This window comes from Spodoptera frugiperda, chromosome 6, assembly GCF_023101765.2.
Source record: "Spodoptera frugiperda isolate SF20-4 chromosome 6, AGI-APGP_CSIRO_Sfru_2.0, whole genome shotgun sequence".
NCBI classification, from domain to species: domain Eukaryota; kingdom Metazoa; phylum Arthropoda; class Insecta; order Lepidoptera; family Noctuidae; genus Spodoptera; species Spodoptera frugiperda.
The window spans coordinates 9,769,898-9,792,046 of record NC_064217.1 but is presented as its reverse complement, the minus strand read 5'-3'; the positions used below and the strand labels follow the sequence as shown (position 1 = coordinate 9,792,046).

Sequence of the window (22,149 nt, the reverse complement as noted above, 5' to 3'; positions counted from 1 at the left end):
TGTCAATGTAGCTGGCCAGTTTGTGGGCTTTGTACAGGAAGAGTTTGTGGCCACATGTGGGAACCCGGAGTGGATACGGAATGAGCAAACGGTACATCGGTAATATAAGTTCCTACCTATTATAGGTAACTAGGTATACATATGAAAATGAATATTACTACAGAATAGACGCACCAGCTCGGTCGCCAGCTAGGACAGCGTAAATAACGGTCTTTATTGTTCTAAAGAAAGTTCTATTTTGCAAACTTGCGAATCATCGCATTGTTTCCGAGCGCCAGAAAGAAAGGGTTGTTCTTTGGAACTGTAACACAATGCAGATTATACAATTTGCATGTTACGTTTGTGTGGGCTCCTTCCAAGAATCTTGACTTGCACTAATTACGAAATAAACAACCGTGTCTGTGACGATTATCCTGTACTTACCTACCTACCTACCTTCATTTTATATCTTGGCGTCATCTTTAAACAAGTGGACACTGCACAAGAAGAATGTACATAACTAGCAACAATAAAAAACCCCAATTCTGCTAGAACTCGTATGCGGACGAAGTCGGGGGAGTAGCTAGTAGGCTATAAAACATCACGCTACAATTAATAGAAGCCGAGCAGAGCGGGTGAAACTACGCAGAGTACTTAGAGCTTTTTCATTCGTTCCATTTATTGTTGGCTAGTGACATCTAGCGGCAAAAAGTGGCAGTTTGAGCTCTTCAAGGGTCCTCTCTGTAGTTTTGCCGATAGAATTTACTGATAATTAATTTACACAACACAATCGGCACCTTTCATGAATTAAAATGTAAATAATAGCTCAAGTTTAGTTGTAAAAAAAGAATGTGTTTCAGTACATATTTTTTATCTATGGTCGGCCATTTTGAATTTTGATAATCTGATTGACCGTCGAAACAATCTTAATGTTTTTCAATGTACCTGTAATTTTATTACTAAATTAACGTTTCCATTAAGCGAAATAATAGCGTCACATTCGTCACCATCATCGCTGCGTGTGCCACTCGTTTCCAGGGAGTCAAATAGTGTTCTAACGATCAGCTGTCACGTATTACTGACGTGTAGAACACAAACAAATCTAATATTTTGGGTTTGATATGCTGTTTTCACGATGAACGGTACGTTTAACGAGCAGCTCGGTGGCGTAGCCGGATTGTTCGATCAATGGGGCGCCTGCGAGCAGACTGTGTTGGCCTGCACGCTGGCACGGCGAGTCCCGTGGCCAGGCCTGAAACTGGTGCAGCGGGCAGTGGAGGCGGCGCTGCGCAGCCACGTCGAAGACGAGAGGCTCGAGCGTGATGCCAACGACGAGGTGCATCTGGCTAATCTTCTCACAGTGAACGGCGACGACGATGACGGTATCTACTCATTACTATTGCCATAACAAATGTTCTTGTCATAGTTTTCCTTGTACTAAAAATGGGAGTGTATTATCAATTTATGGAGATTATAACAGTTAAACTCTAATAATTTGGACAGGACAGTGTTCAGTACATAATCTAATTGCTACACTATAAGAGAAAATAACTTAAAATGTTTAACCAACTACCCTAAAAATCTTTTATTAGTCAGTCCTATAGCCAAAATTTGTTATTTACTATTAGAAAAACATCTAAACTACACAATTCAGTTTCAAGATTTAGTATTGCATATAGTTTACATGTCTGGTTGTGTTTCATCATCAACAACATTAACTACTAATGTGAGTACTACCTACATGTTTGTCACTATAGTCTGTGTCGAGCCTGCCATGCTAGTCTCAGTTGGAATTTCTGTTGTGATTTGTCATTTACCAATAATTTGGTTTGTATCTTTACTGAATAAGATTGAGTCAAAATATTGCTTTTATTTCTTTGTTCAGGTTGTGAGCGTTTGCACCGCCTGCTTGGATTACTGCCACTGCTCAGGATGGACAATGAGCGCTGTAAAGACCTGTATGTCACTGCCACCCCAGCTCTGGTGCAGCGTTGTATGGATGCTCCCCGCCGAAGCCCTGTTGTGCCTGATCAATGCCGACAGCTGCTGTCATACCTACTAGTTCATCCAGCACTTACACTTCATGATGAAGGGTAAAAATTATTTTGTTAACATTTACCTAATATTTAACAAATAGTAAATATTTATGATGATATGATTTATGATATAATCGTGTAAAAAAAATCTAATTTGAATGTGTTAAATTTTTCAGGATATTGAAACAATGGTTAAGATACTTAGAAAACCATATTGCTGGCAACAGACCAGAAAGTGTTTGGCAACAGAGAATAGAACCCTGCATAATACCAGATTCTAACATTTGGAGTACAACAAACAGTTGTTTTAGACGAACCATTGGTAAAAATGTTGAATTTAGAGGCATCACAGGCTTGGATGGTGTGGAACACTTTAGTACAGACCTACTGCAAGAGTCCTTTTCTAAAAACGGCCGAGATGTAGATATAAGTATAGAAGGAGAAAAATTAAATTTTGACGCAACAATATCCCAACCAAAGTCACAAAGGTCGAATAGCTTGACCCCTCCTTCAAGTAATTTTATTCACATGTCTTCATCTGCTGAGAATTTAAGTGATGCACCTTTTGTTCAGAAACCTAGAAGCTTTTCTCTGTCCAGTGAGCACAGTTTAAGTCAGATAAGGCCTATTAGTATAATGTATGGGACAACAGGCAGTGAGACAAGGCTGGACGACCTGAGATCACATAATTTCGGCGAACACCCGGGAATGTCTAATGTTGCGCAGTGGCTGAAAAGTCTACGACTGCATAAATATGTGTGGCTGTTTACTAATATGAGTTATGAACAGATGATGGCTATGGATGAAAAGTATTTAGAGAAGTTAGGTAAGATGCACATTCTATTATTATTTATTTTAGTTTTTCTGAATAATTATTTATTAGTACTCAGACTATGCATTGGCATCAGTTTAGAGGGAATTTAACTCAATTGGGTATATTCACTAGAATGCTGATGTCAGTTCATCTGAAAGGCTCATTGTCAGTGAACAGGCTGGTATTGTTCAATTCAGGTAAGGAATGCTAGTGTTCAGTAGTGAGTAATGTGACGCTGTGTGTAGGAGTGACGAAGGGCGCGCGGCACAAGTTGTTGCTGTCGATCAAGAAGCTGTCGGAGCGCGGCGCCGTGCTGGCGGGCGTGGAGGCCGAGCTGCGCGGCGGGGCGCCGGCCGCGCGCGCGTTGGAGCGCCTGCGCGCCGTGCTGCTCAGCCCCATGCCGCCCGCCTGCGACCTGCCCGCCGCCATCGTGCGCGCGCTGCATCTAGGTACCCGCCACCGGCCGCTCTGCTCTGCCACTACATGCGCCGCGACATATTTACTTAGTATTTGTTAATCTTCCAGCATCAAAATGCCTGAATAAAGCGACGTGTCAACCTGCCGTCCGAGTGCCGTCCCAGCTGGCGACGGAGGACGGCGACCACGAGCCTCCCGTGGACCCGATGTCCTTACACTGTTGGCTCGTTGAGAAGGTAAATGATAATCTTAATCCGTAGGTCATAAAAGCTCGTCTTTACCCTAAACTTATAGTATTATTTATAAATTAAAACAAGAACAACAACAAATTTAAACAATCAACCAGTTTAGTGGGATATTTGCAAACATTGTTTGTGATATTCAATCTGTATTGTTGTGATGTAGGCGTTACACCACGAAGCCTTCAGTCGACCAGAACTGCAGGAAGCACTGAAGGGGTTGCGACATCGCCTGCCGCCGCGTCAATTCTTCCACCACGTGTCAGATATGCCACTCAACAGGAAATGTCCCAAACCCAGGTACGCATAATCACATTACACGGTAGTTGCTCGACTCCAGCATATTCGAATGGTGACGGCCAAAAACCAGTGTGATACTGTAAGTACAAAATTGTAATTTGATGTTAGGTGGCGCATCGGGACACACGCGGGACACCCGAAGGCAACGAGGCCGCGTGCCTGGGCGGGGGCGGGCTGCGGGGGCGCGGGCGTGGGCGGGGGCGCGGCGACGGGGGCGCGCGCGCCGCCGCCGGCCGCGGACCACTACTCGAGCCTGGACGCGCTGTGCCTGCAGATGACGGAGCAGGCCATCAACTGACGGCCGCTGCGGCTGGCTCTGTGTACGCACGGTTTCTTATGAAATCCTTAGTTTAGTTGGACCGGGCTCGCGGTGGGCGGGGCCCGTAGTGACGCAAGTAGCTAGAGAAATTGCGGCCTTCGGCGTCGACTCGAGTGTCTCGCTGTGGACGAGCCGATGCCGCGCCGTGGAAGTATACAAATTATTGCTAGGTAGGACAGGATTATAGCTTTTTATATCAGAACACCCGCATTTGGTCATAGTTTCACTCCCCGAATACTTAGCTTAGTAAGTATTCTCTATCGATAATGCTAGTGTAATCGGTTACATCGACTCGATTGTATACAACTAATGGTATCCTAAATTTCTCTGGTGCTAATTTTCGCGAAGTTTTATTTGTAGTTAGCTGTATAGTATATATAGTTAGGTGAATATTTACGTTGTCACGTAATGTATGTACGTACGGTTGGTGGCTGCGTGCAGCGCGACATGGACTTACGTGAGTTAGTTATTTAATGTTGTTGACTGATGTTTGCATAATTTATGAAGTTCGCAAACTGTTATTATTTAAACTTTATTATTTAATGCAATGGATATTTATATTCAGCGATTATATTTTGACTGGATCAAAAATCTGATTGTAATGTGTGCAATTTATATATTTTTATTTACGCAATAGTTTTTCTATATTAAAACTTATAGATTTCATGTAAATAATTGACTAGTTCACATTATATTTATAAGGGTTATTGTTTTGTACAAAACATGTGTTGATGACATATTATATAATAGAGTAATATTAAAATTAAATGATTTGACTATAATTATGAAGAGAAATGTATTGGGTTATGAGTAGTTTTGTTTGGGCATACTTACATGCTGTCTACAGATATTTATATTTAGCCAATTGTACAGAAGTTTACAGAGTATATTTATTCTTTCTACCTACATACCTCAATTCTTGTTCTGTTAAATATTTTCATTCACATCTGTGTTCAAGAGCTTTAGTTACTAATAATCTGTAGCGGACTGTGATACGGTTTGATTTGGATCATGGATCATGATATTCATCAGCACTAAAAATAAATATTGTGTAACATTTATTTTGTTTCTCTTCCATCCTGCCATCTGGTGTGTTCTTACCTACAATACTGTTTATGCATAGAATTATGTTAATACTTCTATGAAGGAACAACTATTGCTTAAAATTAACAGGTTATTTAAAAAACCAACATACTTAACTAAGATTTTATTGTTTAGACATGAAACTAACTATAATAACTAGGTATAATTTCTGGACTAGACACTGTTCAATAAATTAAACTCACAAAAAATATTTGGATCTGTTACAAAAATGGCTTGAACTTAAATAAATGACTTAGTTTTTCTGACTTCTAGCTTAGTCTCTCTTTGTGAGTGCCAATTTTATGTCTGGCAAGATCACTCTTTCTATAAAATGACCGTGAGCATCTGTCACAAGGGAATGGAATATGAGTTCCATGTAGTTTGGCCGTGTGGAAGTCCAGCATAGGTCTTGAGGGGAAGCTCATCAAACAGTCGGCTACTTCACACTTGTATCTGTCAGTCTTCTTATGTCTAAAGTTCATGTGACGGACCAAAGCATTCTGCTCATAAAAACTGCTGGGACAGAGTTCACACTTCAGAGGTCTTTGGCCAGTGTGTCTCCACATGTGCACTTCTATGTTAGGTACATTTTTCAAGCAAACAGCACAATGGCCAGACTTTTCAGAATGTTGTTTGTCTATGTGGACCTTGAGGTTGCCCTTCACATTGAATGTGCGTCCACAATGGTTACATACAAACCTGTTTGGTTCCGAGTGCAGCCTCACATGTTTCCTCAAATTGTTTTGGTACTTGAATTGCACATTACAAACTGGACATGCAAAGTTTTTCTCATTTGTGTGTACAGTTAGGTGATTTTTTAGTTCCTCCTTAGTACAAAATCTCTTTGGACAAGCTGTACACAAGTGGTCCTTTTCACCAGTGTGGCGTTTTTTGTGCCTCTGTAATGCACTGATCTGTGTGAACCTCAGTGAACACAGGGAACAACTGTATGGTGTTTCACCTGTATGTGTTCGCATATGAATTTTTACATCATTCTTGGAAAAGAAACCTTTGCCACAATTTTCACAGATGAAGTTTCGTTGACGTTTTTGCGGGAGATGTGTTCTTTCTATATGTCGTTTCAATGTGCCTCTGTCTTTGTAACACTTCTCACATGAAGGACATGCATATGGTTTCTCATTAGTATGGGATCTCATGTGAATCTTGAATGTTGATGGATTAGCACATTGTCGGCCACACACTAAGCATGTACAAGACTGCACACTCTTGTATTTACATTTCTGTTTGGCTGATTTTCGTTGAGCTGTTATTTTAGAAACAGCACATTCTAATTTAATTTCTAATTGGCCATGTTCTGCTTCAAGTTGTATCTCGTTTTGTAAATCATTGTAGTATCGGTCATCGTCGCTGTTACATTCTAGTTTTACTTCAATTTTTGGTGAGGACTCTGATAGAACGCGAGAGTTTATTTCTAAAGACTGCGATCGTAATTTCTTGTCGGAGGCTTCGCATTTTAGCACAAATTGGTAGCATAATGCAAGCTCACTTTCACAGCTGCTGCAAATATGAGATGGAAGACCATCCCCGTCTTTGATATTTAAATTTGAACAGCAATACATTATTTTTGTACACAGTACAATGTCTTTGACTTTACTAAAGATGTGAGTACTACCATAATTTTGACAACATAACCGACACAACGTTTCATTCATTTTGTGTCTCACTACAAATATAAATATTGAAGAAAAATAACTTTAGTATTACATTTTCATTGAAAATACAGTAAGTACAAAATTTCAACGAAAAACAAACAAACCCAAACTGTCAACTGTCACTCATCTCATCTCATATCTGTCACTGTCGCTAAAGTCAGTGTCATCTAGTCAAAGACTATACAAACATTTGATTTGATCCATACTTCCAGGAACAAAGGTGACATTGTGACTTCTCTTCTGGTGTTGCTGGACTTGCTGGTGTCCATGTGCGGCGCTGATGATGATCCATTTGCTCGTTAGCATTTGTTTGTTTTGCCTTGCTTTCGGTAAAACCAAACTGAAAACAATAGACATTGCTACGTTGTCACTGTCAGAAGATTTAATACTGTCACTGTCAGTTACTGGTTGTCATAAGTGTCAGACAGAGAGTATATTTTGTTTGGGGAAGAGCTCAAAAGTCTAATTATATTATTAATTTATTTTGTTTTAATAAATACTGAATAAAAACCTATAAGAATCCATATAACTTACGTTCACGCCTACCTTTATCATTACTTATAAATAACACTATCAGAAATGGAGAAGTCGAAGCTATGTCGTGTTTGTCTGATGAAAACAGCAACTACACCTTTATTCAATGCTAATGTTGATATTCAGTTGAGCATCAAGATGATGCGGCTAGTCAACGTTGTGGTGGTTGAGGGTGACGGACTGCCTGATAGTATATGCGACGGCTGTGCGAGTGAACTGTCTGCAGCGTACGACTTTGTCATTAAATGTGAGGCCTCAGACAAGGCTTTCCGAACAAGCTTTTCTAAAATATATGAAGATGTAGTGCCTGAACCAGAATTTCAGGTTAAGGTAGAAAATATTAAAGAAGAAAGTGAAATTGATGATCAGGATCATTTTGACAATTTCATATTGGACAACACTTGTGATAGCCAAAATGATCATAAAGTTAAAAGAAAATATAACAAGTCGAAAAAGTACCAAGTAAGCATTGATCGTCGGAAGTTAAGGCCTAAACTAGGGCCAGTAAGTTGCAGTGTGTGTGGACAAATGGCCACATGTCGGTCAGCCTTAGAGAGTCACATGAGAACTCATACTGGAGAGAAACCTTTTGCATGTGACTACTGTGGGGCAAGGTTTAACCTCAAGGGAACTCTCAAGAGACATTCAATTACACACCACACACAGAGGGAGAGGAAATTTATTTGTGAAACTTGTGGTAGCAGCTTCTTCACAAAGAATGACATCATAACACACATGCGAGTTCATACTGATGAGAGGCCTTACCCCTGTCCTTTCTGTGACAAAGCTTTCCGACAGATAGCGTCCTTGATACGCCACAAGAGAATGCACACTGGTGAAAAACCATACTCCTGTAATATATGCTTCAAGAAGTTCAAAGACACCGGCCACATGAAGAGACATCTGTACGTGCACTCTGACGAGAAGAACTTCACTTGTCACGTGTGCAATAAATCTGTGAAAACTAAAAATGCTCTAAAAGCACATATGCAGACACACTCAAATGAAAAAAACAACATTTGCAATTACTGTGGCATGGCATTCTCATTTAAAGGCAATCTACAAGTTCATATCAAAAGAATGCACTCCGAGAGATCAGGCCACTGCACTGTCTGTTTGAAGACATTCTCTGACTTACAGGCTCACATGAGGAAACATACCGGAGAGAAGCCTTTCTCTTGCAAGTTTTGTGATCAGGGATTTGCCAGTAAGAGGAGCCTATCAAATCATATTGGCTTCAAACATGAGAATACTACAAAGTTTAAGTGCTCCATAGGAGAATGCACCAAGACATTCCCCACTGCTATGATGCTGGAGTTCCACCTACTAAAGCAGCACACAGGCCACACGCCATATGTTTGTCACCACTGTTCCAGAGGATTCTTCAGAACAAGTGATCTGTCCCGTCACCTCAGAGTCAGTCATATGGATACTCTTCGTACTGTAGACCCTCAAATTTCTAAACCTCAGCTGTCAGAATCACCTATAATGCAGAATAATATTGTGTAGCCATGGATAGTAGTGGCATAACAATGGATATTAGAAGTATACCTACCTTATACCCATAATTATGTAAAGTAATAACTTGCCATGATGGCAGGGTGGTATTAGTTATTTGGGACCATTGATTGTTGAATGTCAGATATTTAATAAAGAATCTCACAATGATGTAGACAGAAAACATATTTCAACTATGCTGTGTTATATATCTTGTTGATTTTCATTAATTACATAGCTTGAGTTGAAGCAATCTAAAAATATGTGCCATAATGAATTAAAATTAGAGAATACTTTGTTTAGTTAGAACATAAGTTAAATGTGACATTGTACATTTTTGTTACACAATGTATCATAAAGGCAGTCAACAAGTCGAAACAAGAAGAGGTTGATTACACATTACAATACAGGGTCTCATGCAATATAGCTTGTAAGTATTCCTTTACATAGACAAGACACAAATAATATGAAAAGAACAGTAACAGTATTTATAAAATAATTGTCACCTCAGTAACCATTTAATAACAAAATTATAATAAACTATTATAATTTCACAGTTTTTAAGTTTCACAGTGGCTAGATACATTTTTGGATTCGATATTATTGTAATTTGATTTATGATTGCGATGCATGAAATCAATCTACTAGTATCCAGGATCTGACGTAACAACGCGCAGCTCGCAGTCCGCTCGCAACATGCTGGCGAGCGACTTCGCCATGTCAATTCTATTTCGGAGATCTACATATTTACGAGAACAGTAAGCAGTTCCTGAATGTGCAAATCACTGCCAATATTGTTATAAAACCTTTAGACTTAATGATTTGAGGTCGGTTTGGTGTCGGATTAACCACGTCGCAAAAGGAGCAGTTGCTATGAGAAGGCCCCGTGCAAAATGGAAGACCACGTCCAGCGAATATTTATTGGGTAACTTACATGATGTTCATGGAAGTAACGATCCAACCAGGGACATGGGCGTTTCTAATGTAAGCTTTTAATGATTTGCAAATAAAAAAGCAGGTATTTATTTTTTGCAAAATGTAACTTTTGTACCGTTGAGAATTAATTGCACTAGTTATATTGTGCCAACATGAGACCAAAAAAGTTAAAGTGACCCAACGCGCACTGGGCCCGACCATTGGGTTCCATAATACTTCCAGGAACACCATGAAGATGGAGGGACAACAGAATTAGTCACGGGCCCGCGCCGCGCTTGATTGATCCGTCACTGCGTAACCGAGGTGATAGTACTTAATTTATAAGATTAAAATATTGTAATACTGTGCTAGTCATTGATTGGTAAGAGAAGTAAAGCGAAATATTTGTAACAATTACTTTGTAGTTTTATTTAGCAAGTTAGCAACTCTGTCGTTAACTACATGTAGGTAACTGGCTAGACAATCGGTTGTCGCGCAACATGTCACTGGTTCGATTCCCGAACGGAACATCTCTTGTGGTTATTCATAAATTTTTGTTCCGGTCTGGGTGTCATGTGTATGTGAACTTCTATGTTTATAAACGCCACTACGACACAAGAAGAAAGTACTAGTGTAAAACAACATTTAAAAAAATCTACCTACCCTAGTTAGCACAGATTCTAATTCATTAAATAGCCAATTCTCACGTATAAAAATATTTTGATTTACGTTGTAGGTTTGTGAGTAAAAGAATTATCAACAGGTTCCTTAATTAATGCTCTTCCTGTCCGCCTGTTGTCAGTAGGGGAGCCGCCTGCGCTGCCGCCCCTCGCGGCCAATGGCGCGGAAATCCGCGGTCAAGTTTCAAACGCGCGCCCTCACTTTCCTCCGGTGAAACAGTCAGCAAATGTCGGTAAAACAGCACCAGGTGTTGTGAGTTGTTATTGGCATCTCTGTCTATCGCGTGTCGTCGCAATGCCGTCTCGCTCTTACGCCAATTAGGCGGCCAGGTGAGTGATACGCGGAGGCTTCGCGAGTTGCCGACTTGCCGTGGACTCGCACAGAGGACGTTAGCCCGCGACCGTCCGCCGCGCCGCACGTATCGCCCCGCGCCCGCGACAGTACTACCGTGGCAGGTGTCGGTGCCGTGATGGTGTAGACCGTGTTACAGTGCGTGTGTGCTCGACGTTACCATACCCGTGCGGATTGTCGGATACCTTCCAGTCTCACAATGGGAGAAGTAAGTACTCTTTGTATAGTCCGGTCGGAATGCGAGCGTGCTCTAGTTTAGATGGTGGCGGAGACTGCGGGAGGCTAGTCCTGCGAGATCGTAATCGTAGGTTCGTAGGTCGTCGCCTCGTCGGCTCCGCGGCACGAGGTACAGTTGTGCAGAGCGGTGTTGCGGGTCGGCGCTCGCGACTCCCGACAGATTAATTAACACTTTCATACTCTCGACAATGATGGTGTGTTCGGGTATGTGTGTCGAGCCCGAAGCCCGGTAGAAAGCTCCGAGACATGTCGCCGAATGCCGGCTCGCATCGGTAAAAGTATTCCAAGTACTGTTATACATCTGATAACGCGTCTCAGATACACTATCATTGATATTGTTCGGAGTTTTATATTTATTGTCATCGAACGTTCGTGCAACAACAAATGGCTATTGTCTTATCTCTAGGAATTAACGGACTACGTGCTAGCTCCGATTGTTTGTTATAATCTATCGATTCTCAATAACGTGTAGGTACCCTCTTACCTATCTATTTTTTAAATACAATCACGATTGACAGGTAATCACATGAATAGGATAGTTAAAAGAAATGGGGAAGAATTAGGTTCGTACATAATTGTCCTTACATAGTCCAGCACTCGAGTACAGACTGCAGTGTCCTGGCCATGTATCGTCGCCAGCGGGGCGGAGTGGACCGCCCAGTGAAACTGAATATGGCAATGCGTAGGTCAACGAGCATATTGCACACTCCGTTGCAACTAGTGACTGACCTCTTTTCAGTTAAGAAATTCATGCCATGAATGTCGTGAGAATATATTGTCTAATAAATTATTGTGCTTATTTACTAACACAAGTAGGAAGGTAATCCATAAACGCATTAGCTCTGTATGTCAATAAATAGGCGACATGAGTAAGTAGATACTAAGCACCTAATATTTTGCATTTGCAAAACAACAAAAAGGTCACCAAAGAAAGTTGCAATGCGATCAACTCATTAATATTCAACCGAGTCGCAGACATACCAACTTCGTAGTAATAACATCTTGATTCAGGCAAAAAGTAAACACACTCGAATCCCACGCGTACTATAACAGCAGCGCAGCGGGCAGCGACACACTACGGTGGCTCATACAATCCTACACTTTTATGGCAGATTAACATAAAAAGAAACTAGCAAGTTATTTCACAACTTGTTCTTGTTGCTCATTTCGCTTTATCATTATAATTTGATGGTGTTTTAAGAGAAAACTTCAGTTGGACGCGTCTACTTAGAAAGGCTCGCTGCGCAGTGCACGCAAAAATAAAGGAATTACCATTAGCCTCGTGTCTCAGAGTGAGTTGCATGTTGTCGCCTGTCGAGACCAAGTTCAAGTGTTTTTAACCTCGGGTCAAAGTTCTGAAGTACCGCTAGAGTTACATGTCACGTGTCACGTGGAGTTACAGAGATTTTTCAGCAATTTATTAGTAACACACTCCACAGTACCTATGTACTAGATAATTAATCGTTTAATCATCATAAGAAGTAATTACAATAAATCAGTTTTACTTATGATCTAGCTACATTATTATCATTAAATGGTAGTTAACTAATTGCTAATCCCAAAGGATAATAAACAAGACAGATTGATACAGGCAATGTAATTATAAATAGGAACTTTATGTTAAACACACGAGGCTGTCTTCCCATACCTCACCAGGAAATACGAGTAAGTGCGCTGCTCAGATACAAATCTAACCGGATAGCGTTTTCGTGGAAGCAGCAACCACGAACACAACAAAAGTAAAAACAGACGGACCTTCGTCATATCACTCAGATAAAGAAGTATTTTCACAAATTAAGTATTTTATCAATAATATAATATGCAATCTGTCGATTATAATCAGATATTAATGAGATAATATAACAACGAAATGTAAATTTTCTCGATTTTTCTGTTTATTTCACCGAGTGTAAGAGTGCGAATGTATTGCAAAATTGTGCGCTCGCGAATTTTTAATTAAATTACTTTGTGAATTAATTTGCTCGAACATCTTTGTCATACAACTATTTTAGTGAACAGCTCCAAGATTACGAGCTAAATATTTTTGAATTCTACTTATCAACCGTCAATAAATTAGAAATATCACAGTGTTTAGATAACCAGGTACGTACTTCATTAACACCAGCAATTAAGCAATTTCTTGATATCAGGCTAAACTGCTACGATTCCATAGTACTTGCATAATATTGATATGGGCTCATGGCTGGAACGATATCGATCGCAGATATCTGTAAGGTCAGCGCGACGTGTACGCCATCGCTAGTGCGGTGCCCGCAGCCGAACCCGACCGAGACTTACATAAACTTACCGAGTATGATGTAGAAAAACCAGTCAACTATTAAAGTGGCGTAATAATGATAGTGACCGCTAACTTAATAGCGTACGTACTGCGGCTATTAATAGTCCATTGAAACATGTAAACACTCGCAGGACCCGAACGCACTGATTCCTCAATACTTAAATAGCAAGGGCTCATCAGGTTGTTGTAGGCTGATAGGGTCGAACCTACTTGAATTGATCTAGGTTTCGTTGAATTAATTAAATTATGTTGTTGTTGTAGTCAGAATACAGACTTACTGAAATATTTTCTTTTTGTTTCAGTCACTGCTGAAAGAAGACCCTCTGTCTAGGATCCAACGTGAGATCATAGAGGTGACAGAGAGAGAAAGAGAATTCAAAGAGGGACATTTTCGAATGAACAGACTAATGTCGGAGTCCACCATCGACGTAAACCACCAGAACGGCCATGTGAATGGTGATGCGGAACTCAAGCCGCAGAAGAGCCTCAACAGAGCCGTTTCTACCTCACATCTGCTGGGTCCAATCGCACCCTCGCCTCCTGTTACTCCCGCACTCCTCAACACAAATGGATACACGAGGCGATTTACTCCTCAGACGGGAACAAAAGGCATTATGCAGCGATTCATCGCAAACAAGGGTAAGCTACCAACCCCCACAGGAGGACAAATCCCTACAACGCCTATAACGCCAATGGTGCCACCTCTCGTGTTCCCCACTTCACCGGTGATTGCTCCGGTGGTTAGTCCTCCCGTCATTAACCGTACGCCTGAAGGCAAGCCGGTCAGAAAGGGCTACGTGCCTGTTGAGGAGAAAATACAGAAAGAATTACAGGAAATGAAGGACAGGGAACACGAGCTGAAAAAGATGAGGAAAAAGCAAAAGCCGTATGACCTAGAGCTGAGTGACAACGAGACAACCTCCGAGTCGGAGGACGAGGAGATTCCCATGCCTGGTAAACTGAAGGCGACCAAATCGATAGGCGAACTGTACGAGGCACTGAACGAGGAGCTGCGGTCGCCGTCACCTAGGAATAGTTCAGGACATGACTCCATTGGGAGCCTGAAGCCGGCGAAGTCGTTGGCGGAGCTGTGTACACTAGCCCCGGGAGAAGAGTTCCTCGCGCCTAGCTCCACGCGACTCATAGCAAAGTGGGAGTCCCTCATACAGCAAAAACAAGAGGCTGGCGCTGCTTAGGGTCGTTACAAATGTTCGGAAAGGCTAACTGGTTCAAATATGTTGATATGGGCGCGTGACGCCAACTAAACACCGTCGCGTTTGGAGGCAGCTGCCGCATAGTGAAAATTATATGCAAGGCCGAAAGTGGCACTTCAGTTCGTGCGCGGATATTGTTCGATTCGGTGCAAGAACAGGTGTGAGTGAAGTTATTATTGAAAATCGGCTCGGTGTAGTACACATGTTGTGTACAGTAAAATCTCTTAAGTGCGCGTTTGTAGTCTTGATTTGTTGATCGATTTCTTTCGCTGGCAATCGATTGTGAAGCAATTAATTTTCTCTAGATTGCGAACAATGCAAATGATGGTTATCCGTAACAGCAATTATCTCGCGCGCTCGCGCACTTGGAAAGCGACCGACACACGATGCGAACTCGTCTCCGAAGTGTGAGTAACAAGGTTTCTTCCTATTGTTTCACATCAAGCTGTGAGCTGAAAAACTTAATACATTTTTTCGGCATGGCGCCGCTTTCCCGTGCAGTGCTGTTCTTGTAAAGCCTGCAGGTGCGCGGGCGCCGACACTCCCGCATGTTCTTTGTGATTGTGAGAAAATATATTGATCATAAGAAGTGAGCGAGCTACACCTTGAAATCGGCTCCCAGTATTGTCGACATATCGCACTCGCGTACATTTATGAGCTATTACACCGAGTTTCCGGTTTAGTTTGTAAGCATTTAAGTAGAGACGTCGATGTAAAATTTTCACAACACGTCCGAAATGATTCAAGTAATTAATACAGAGAGTATTTAACTTAAGATGGCTTTCGCTTTAGCTAAAGTAATTCATTCCGAGCGAGGAACAATATGATTAACTCTTATCTGTTGCACTTTCGTTTATTGCATTCACTATGCCGCGGCCGCGCGGTTACATGATTTATTCATCGTTCAAAGATTATAGCATTCTTTCACATAATGTTAAGACGTGTGTAGCCCGCAGTGCGGCGCGCGGGGTTCCACTCGGTGCGCCCGCGCAGCCGCCTCTGGATATGAACTAGTCGAAGCTGGACTTCGTGTTTTGTATTTATTGTTATGTAGCATTACATCGATTTTTATAGAAATGTCTCTAGGTCACTAACGTACTGTATAGCGTTAATCAGACAACTAGGCCAATCACTCACAGCTGTAGTAGCAGCCGGTGAATCTGTTTGTCTACCTCTCCAGCATTCTATGTTCTATTTACTATCTGAGAGAGTTAGTAGGACTAATCAGCAATGTTCAAGAATTCTTGTATTTTCGAGTTTATGAAACGAATTGAGCCTTTTACGAAATGACAAAATATATGAGTTCGCGTGCCTCTCGCCCTGGTCAGCTATGAGCCTGCATTGGCTGCAGTGTTCCTGCTGCCGACTACGTACTTACAAGTGTGATGTTATAGTGAATTAACGTTCATTGTTACAAGTGTCAAATAGACTGTGCCTTACATTTTACACTAGAATTTAGCACAATACCTAAGTGTAAAGCAAGTAATATGCGTAACTATGTATTTGTACCGAGCTGACGAAGATATTAGTAACGCCAGTGGTTATAGTGATCATCGTGTCGCGATCGAGCGAATGAAGTCTTTTATACATCGACTGCAAAAAGCAAGTAATCAATTTCCTTTAACGATGTTAGTTCTTGTACAACTTTCTACTGAAAATAATGAACCTCTGTTCGTTACTAAAATCTTCGCAGTTTTGCCTTAAACATGTGAAATGTGAACTTTAGTAATACTTTATTAGCACTAGCAACACCACGTCACTAGTACTAAATGTATAAATTATTTATTAGGTACTTAAACGAAACATTTCCTCTAGCATAATAAAATAAATTAGTCAAATGATTTAGTGCATAGATCAAAATAATAATTACTGAGATTGATAGTGTTAATTGTTGCAATATTTTATAAGTGTAATATTAAGTTTGTTTCTATTTTGGATCAGTGCCACGCGCTGCACATATTTACGGTTGAAGGGGCCTTGATTCATCAAATTCCTATTTTTACAAAAGTTAGTGTTTCAACATAATCTTAACAAATTGTGATATGAAATTGCCTTGAATGAAATAATAAGATATATACCTGTTGAGAGTAAAGCTATTTGTACGATATAATATACATATTTATGACAGAAGTTAACTTTACAAGTGGTACCTATACTGTCCATATTACATGTCAGAGGTTAATTTATGTTTGGTTAAGAATTTTTCGCAATAAATATTGTAAAAGATGAAGCTATGTTTTATTTGTGTGTGGTGTAACGTGCTGTAGAGCTTCCCTTCCAGTGGGTCAGTGTGGGGTTGGTGGGGTGTCGCAATGCGTATTCCTGAACGCTACATAAACCCCGTGCCCGTGGCCTGACTATACAACATTTTCACCTTTCGAGCTAACGTTGACATTACTAAAGGTTACAGTTGAAGAAAAACTTGGGAAATCTATGTTGTACCTACCTGTACCTGTGCTATAAGGTTTACCTTATTTTTCAGTGAAATCGTTTTAATATCAAATTAGTTAATTACTTCATTACTGATAACAATAAGGACGTGATCATTAACATAATGATGATAAAATTACAAATAAATGACATCTATGCAGGTAAATGTGGTTGGTTTTGCTGATACTTTAGGTAGTTGCAGTTATTTGCATGTGGTATCTTATAATTAACACTTATAGCTAGAGAGTGTAGTGTATTTTTTCACTTTTAACAAACAAACCGGTTTCTTTGAGACAGCCTTATAGGTTTTGAATATGAGGGATCTGATATAGTTTTCCAATGTGTAGTAAGTTGTTCGTCCAGTGCAATTTCTTTTCTATCACAGTCTAGGGATGTAGCTGACAGATCATAAAACTGCTTTCGATTCTAGGTGTCGTCATCGCGGTTGGGAATAAACAAGTAAATGACCTCAGTGTTCGTGACTCCTTCCGCGGGCGCTGTCAGCTGATGATCCAATACTTCGCTACTTAGTCTATTGTTTTCAGTACATTTATCACTTTCATAATTCAAAATTCATTTATAATGGACAATGGCCTCCGATAGAGTTATAGTAATAATGGCTATTAATGAGGACGGATATAATAGCTGTTTATCTGTGATGAATAACTTTTGCTAAGGAACAATCGTTGACACACTTTTTAAGTCACGCTAACCAGATTTGTTGTCGTGATTTTTATGCTGTAGTGTAGACCTTATTGCCTGTTGATAAATGTTATAATTCAATGTCTAGATTTTCTCAATGATTTTTGTTATCATTTTTGGATTACCTGGGCTTGTTAACGTAGTATAAAAATGTTTACGTTTGCCCTTGTTTGGTACGTTTAATCAACCCTCCCTTCGGGGCAAAAAACGTGGTGCAGTTTGTTTAGGCTGAGAGCTGTGTAGTGTTTGCAGCTCGCTATCTATCTGTTTGTGATACTTCACACGCTCCCGAAATAAGAATTTAGAATAACAAGATAAACCATTTGATAAGAACTTTGATCAAATATGAGTTGAAGAGATTTTACATTTTACAGAGAAATGCATTTCGTTGTGTGGCTGTGTGCAGATGATCTTGTAGGTACAGTTAAAAATTTTGTGGTTTCCCGACATGGTTAAAACTCCATGTCATTGAGCGCGTCATTAGAATTAAGTGATGGCCCGAGTAACGAGCAGTCAATACATGATTGTCGAGAGTGATACCAGTCATATTTACCGACCAGTCATGATACAGAATGGCCGGGAGGTGGCAGTACGTGGCCATTGAACGGCATCGCCAGCGCATGCGCATCTATTTGGACAACTTTTTAATGACTTCCGATCCGATGTTCGTGCTTACCGTTACGTTGTCTATTCACAAATATTCACAGTCATACATTATTCGCTCATTCAATATTAATGCTGTGATCATGAATTTTGACTCAGAGAAAAAAAATTAAGATTCTTTTTTAGAAAAAAAAAATATAACTGCTTCCACATAAACGGCTTTTCACGGTCCATCAGTGATCAGAGTCATTAGTCACACCGTCCCCTGTCGTATTTACATTTATAACGTTATATTCTGCCGTATTATGTAAATACATAAACAAAACCCTGAAGTAGGTACCGTACCTATCTATATAAGTACCGTACCTAAAATGAAATTAACAATTCCACCTTTGATAACTATGTTACCTACGTGTGGCATACAAATCCTTTCGAGATGTTTATCATAGGAAAAAATGATAAAAAATAGACCACCAGTGTAGTGGTGATGTTCAGTCGTCTGATTAATAAATGATCTAAGATTAGGACAAACATTAACTTGACTAGCAGAGATCAGATATTATGTAAGATACTTTAATAAATAAAATTGCAGGTTTAAAATGAGCCGTAAATAACCTGTTACAACCTATGTACACATGTATATGTACTAGATAGCTATCTCCGTTGTATAGTCGACATAATGTCAAGTTCGGAGTCATGAGTCGCTCACCTTGGTCGCTCACGATCCGACAGTGCGCTATGTCTTTAAGCATAAGGTCCACTTTCGTGTGCATGTGTTGCGTTAGGGCAGACGACCTTTGTATGGTCACGTCTAGTAACCTATCCTCCACAACTGTAGTCCCTGTGTCCATTGCGTGGGTACTTAGGCTCTGAAAATATTGACTAAGCTCGAGGCACCTTAGGACTTAACTTCCTACATAGCTTTGTATTTGTTGTACTTGTTATGTTCTTTTAACAACGGTACACAAGTCTATTTAATCGATTTCAATACTTATTTCGCATGCATCTAAGTACCTTATTGTTTGCAATAGAAAATGATATGACGGTGGAACATCCAGGCTGACGTAGAAGTCTTAGACAGACCTTAAACAAAATAATTAACCTTGATGTTGAGTAACTCCACACACACACATTGAGTGGTTCTTCCTTATCGTCTGAAGTAATTACGAGAACATTACAAAAATTAAACAGTTATAGTTATAACAAATCCAATTTGCCGGCGTGCACCGTCACGGTCGCCGCGCGGCGCTCGGCGCCTACGTTCACCGACGTATGATACTTACACACTTAGCACGAGTGGCCGCAACAATACATGTGATATCGTACGATCTGATATTGAAAGTCGAGAGAAAAAGTTCACTTCCTGTAATATGAGTAATGTGGCCACCAAACCGCTGCAGCGCGGTACGGCGGCGATGTGACGCTTGCTTCCAAATCTGACGTAGTTACAACTTTGGAATGAGGGGATAACCTGCTGGTTATTCTTTGTGATTAATTCTTGGAGTCATTAATATTTGCCTCGTTACTCTAATGAAGCGAATGCTACAGGAAAGTCAAAACGTCTTTAGAATGCAACATTGGAGGTGAAGTTGTATCGAATTTGTTGTTTGCTTCGCAAATTCAAAAACGTGTTAGGCATCAAGTATAGTTTTACAAATAGGATCTTCTATGTTTGGGCTTAGAAAACAAATGTGATATGCCTTTCTATATGGACTCCAATTTGGCAGTCATTGACTGTGTCCAATTTAGGAATACGAAAATGTAATAACATGTCGCTGAGGGCTTCATTTGGGAGTGTCGGAAGTGGACCTCGCGCCACACAAGTCGTGACCGACAACCGGAGGGCGCCCGGCGACCAGCGACAACTTCCTGCATAATGAAGCCAGAATGTGCACAGTGGACCAGCTCCTGCACCGATCAGGTTACTGTTTACCTGGTAACTTAGTGTCACGGTCATTGGGGAATCAATTAATGGTTCATCGTCACATTAACATTCTTGGGCTTCGAAATCAATTTCCATTTGTACTACTCATAGTCATTCACATAACTTTCATTCTCTCTGATCTAAGGTGTTTGTAAATGATGTAATGCATCTCGTTGTTTTCCAATCCGTGCACAGATTAGTCAACAATGTCGGCCGCCTCTCTAGATATCCTGTTTGTCTTGTTTTTGTGTTATTTTCCGTCTGCAATGCCACATTGCCACAAAATGCTTGTATTGTTATCGATTTAATCATCGACGAATATAAACGAGTGATAGTGTGTCTAATCGATGCTGTTATCACACACAGCCATTACTTATATATTATGTACATTCTTTTATTAATTGTTCACGAATGTTCAGGATACCGATTGGCGATGGCTATTTACATAGATTGTATTATATATACCTAGACCTAATTATACTTACACCCCTATGTATTGTATTGTGACGTTTTATATTTTGATATTCCTATTTTGGGCGGTACTTTTATATTTTGTAGGTAAATAATGTAGTAAACGTGTCCTAGGATTACGTTATGTGACGTGGACTACAAGTCATCAAACTCATGACAAACGCTAGGTGTTATGATGATTCAAATAATTACCTACCTAGGTATTGTTGATTAGACAGGTTACAAATATGTTGTGGAGTAAATAAAACGTGCTGATTAATAGCCCGTACGCAATTATTTGAGTTTATGACGTACATTGCGAATTTCGTTCCCTCAAAGAGTATGCAGAGGTGCACCCATTAAATCTTACTTCTGCTTTTCAGAAAAAAAAAGAAATGACTGGAACAAAGAAATGACATTTTGTTTTCTTCTTTTTTTAAACGTGGCCCCGTATCTTCTCCTGTGTCGTGGGTGCGTTTACAAACATACAATTTCACGTACGTATGACACCCAGACCTGGAACAACAATTTGTTGTTTGGATCACACAAAGCGTGTCTCCATGCGGGAATCGAACTCGCTACCCGTTACACGGCAGCCGGTTGTATGTTCTTCAGGAGTAAGTAAGTCAGAGAGCTGGCTGGCGGCTGGTCGCCTGGACGTCTTCAATAATTGGCTTAACTCGAGGGAACCCTGTAAGGTTATGTACACTCATAACTCGGTAAGCCTCTTAACGCTCACTTACTTCGCACTAATTAACTTTCAACATTTCTAGTCATTACAATAGGTTAGCTATGCCTAGCTGGGAAAAGGTTATCAGAAAAACTAAAATAAAACACATGTAAATCTCAATAACCCTGTAAACAAAAAAGGTAATTGGGATCGATTCATCAATAGCAATGTTATTTAAATTGACATATTATTAAAGTTTTAGTTACAAGTGAAACACCAGACAAAAGTTACAAATTGTATGAAAAGGCTAAACTTTGGCTGTATCGCTGTATGACAAATTGCCTTGCATGGCTTGTAAACTGTCAGTGACACACGTCATCAGATTACTTTATTGACATTTAATTGATGTTCTTATTTTGCACTTTCACCTAATACCGAGACATAGGTGAGACGCTGAGGCGAGGTCCCACTGACCGCAAGTTAAAAGGTTATTACACCAAATTAGCTGGCTTTTGTTTTAGTTGTCAATCGACAAAAATGCTTATCAATGTGATGACAATAAGAAACAAAATATTATATCTAAATCAGGAAACCATAAGAGAATTTGATACAATTTATTTTTTACTTTAGCAATCACATATTAAAAATACAGTGTGTTTCTTCAATTTTCGTTATTTTTATAATTCATTTTAATTTTAATTTATCATGTTTTTTTCCTAAAATTCGAATTACCCCACCAAGCAAGAACTACATAGTATTATTTCCGCTCAGCTCGCAGTGTG

General features: G+C 40.2%; 4 protein-coding genes across 5 annotated transcripts; 3 read left to right on the top strand and 1 right to left on the bottom strand.

Moving 5' to 3' along the window:
• The first annotated feature begins 861 nt into the window (after positions 1–861).
• LOC118267457 (protein Smaug) lies at positions 862–5,163 on the top strand. The gene is made up of 7 exons (XM_035581471.2): positions 862–1,361; positions 1,865–2,072; positions 2,192–2,841; positions 3,075–3,278; positions 3,355–3,482; positions 3,652–3,785; positions 3,894–5,163. Exons 1-7 carry the CDS (start codon positions 1,115–1,117, stop codon positions 4,081–4,083), a joined length of 1,761 nt encoding a protein of 586 aa, XP_035437364.1. The 5' UTR covers positions 862–1,114; the 3' UTR covers positions 4,084–5,163.
• A 133-nt stretch (positions 5,164–5,296) lies between these two features.
• LOC118267459 (gastrula zinc finger protein XlCGF57.1) lies at positions 5,297–7,118 on the bottom strand. Its single transcript, XM_035581473.2, has one exon. The coding sequence runs from the start codon at positions 6,858–6,860 to the stop codon at positions 5,457–5,459; it is 1,404 nt and encodes a 467-aa protein (XP_035437366.2). The 5' UTR covers positions 6,861–7,118; the 3' UTR covers positions 5,297–5,456.
• A 146-nt stretch (positions 7,119–7,264) lies between these two features.
• LOC118267458 (gastrula zinc finger protein XlCGF26.1) lies at positions 7,265–9,269 on the top strand. Its single transcript, XM_035581472.2, has one exon. The coding sequence runs from the start codon at positions 7,440–7,442 to the stop codon at positions 8,901–8,903; it is 1,464 nt and encodes a 487-aa protein (XP_035437365.2). The 5' UTR covers positions 7,265–7,439; the 3' UTR covers positions 8,904–9,269.
• Positions 9,270–10,802: 1,533 nt separating this feature from the next.
• Positions 10,803–16,818, top strand: LOC118267463 (uncharacterized). Of its 2 annotated transcripts, none has more exons than XM_035581481.2 (2): positions 10,803–11,046; positions 13,677–16,818. In XM_035581481.2, exons 1-2 carry the CDS (start codon positions 11,038–11,040, stop codon positions 14,568–14,570), a joined length of 903 nt encoding a protein of 300 aa, XP_035437374.1. In that variant the 5' UTR covers positions 10,803–11,037; the 3' UTR covers positions 14,571–16,818. The 2 variants fall into 2 exon arrangements, with proteins under 2 accessions (XP_035437374.1, XP_050550181.1); XM_050694224.1 differs by lacking the exon at positions 10,803–11,046 and adding an exon at positions 13,005–13,178.
• Positions 16,819–22,149: the final 5,331 nt, after the last annotated feature.

Bases quoted from the DNA above. Each gene is read 5' to 3' on its own strand.
- LOC118267457 (XM_035581471.2), top strand. From the start codon at position 1,115: ATGAACGGTACGTTTAACGAGCAGCTCGGTGGCGTAGCCGGATTGTTC. The intron at 2,842-3,074 runs GTAAGATGCACA...CGCTGTGTGTAG, and splicing joins AAAGTATTTAGAGAAGTTAG to GAGTGACGAAGGGCGCGCGG. The intron at 3,483-3,651 runs GTAAATGATAAT...GTTGTGATGTAG, and splicing joins ACTGTTGGCTCGTTGAGAAG to GCGTTACACCACGAAGCCTT.
- LOC118267459 (XM_035581473.2), bottom strand. From the start codon at position 6,860: ATGAATGAAACGTTGTGTCGGTTATGTTGTCAAAATTATGGTAGTACT.
- LOC118267458 (XM_035581472.2), top strand. From the start codon at position 7,440: ATGGAGAAGTCGAAGCTATGTCGTGTTTGTCTGATGAAAACAGCAACT.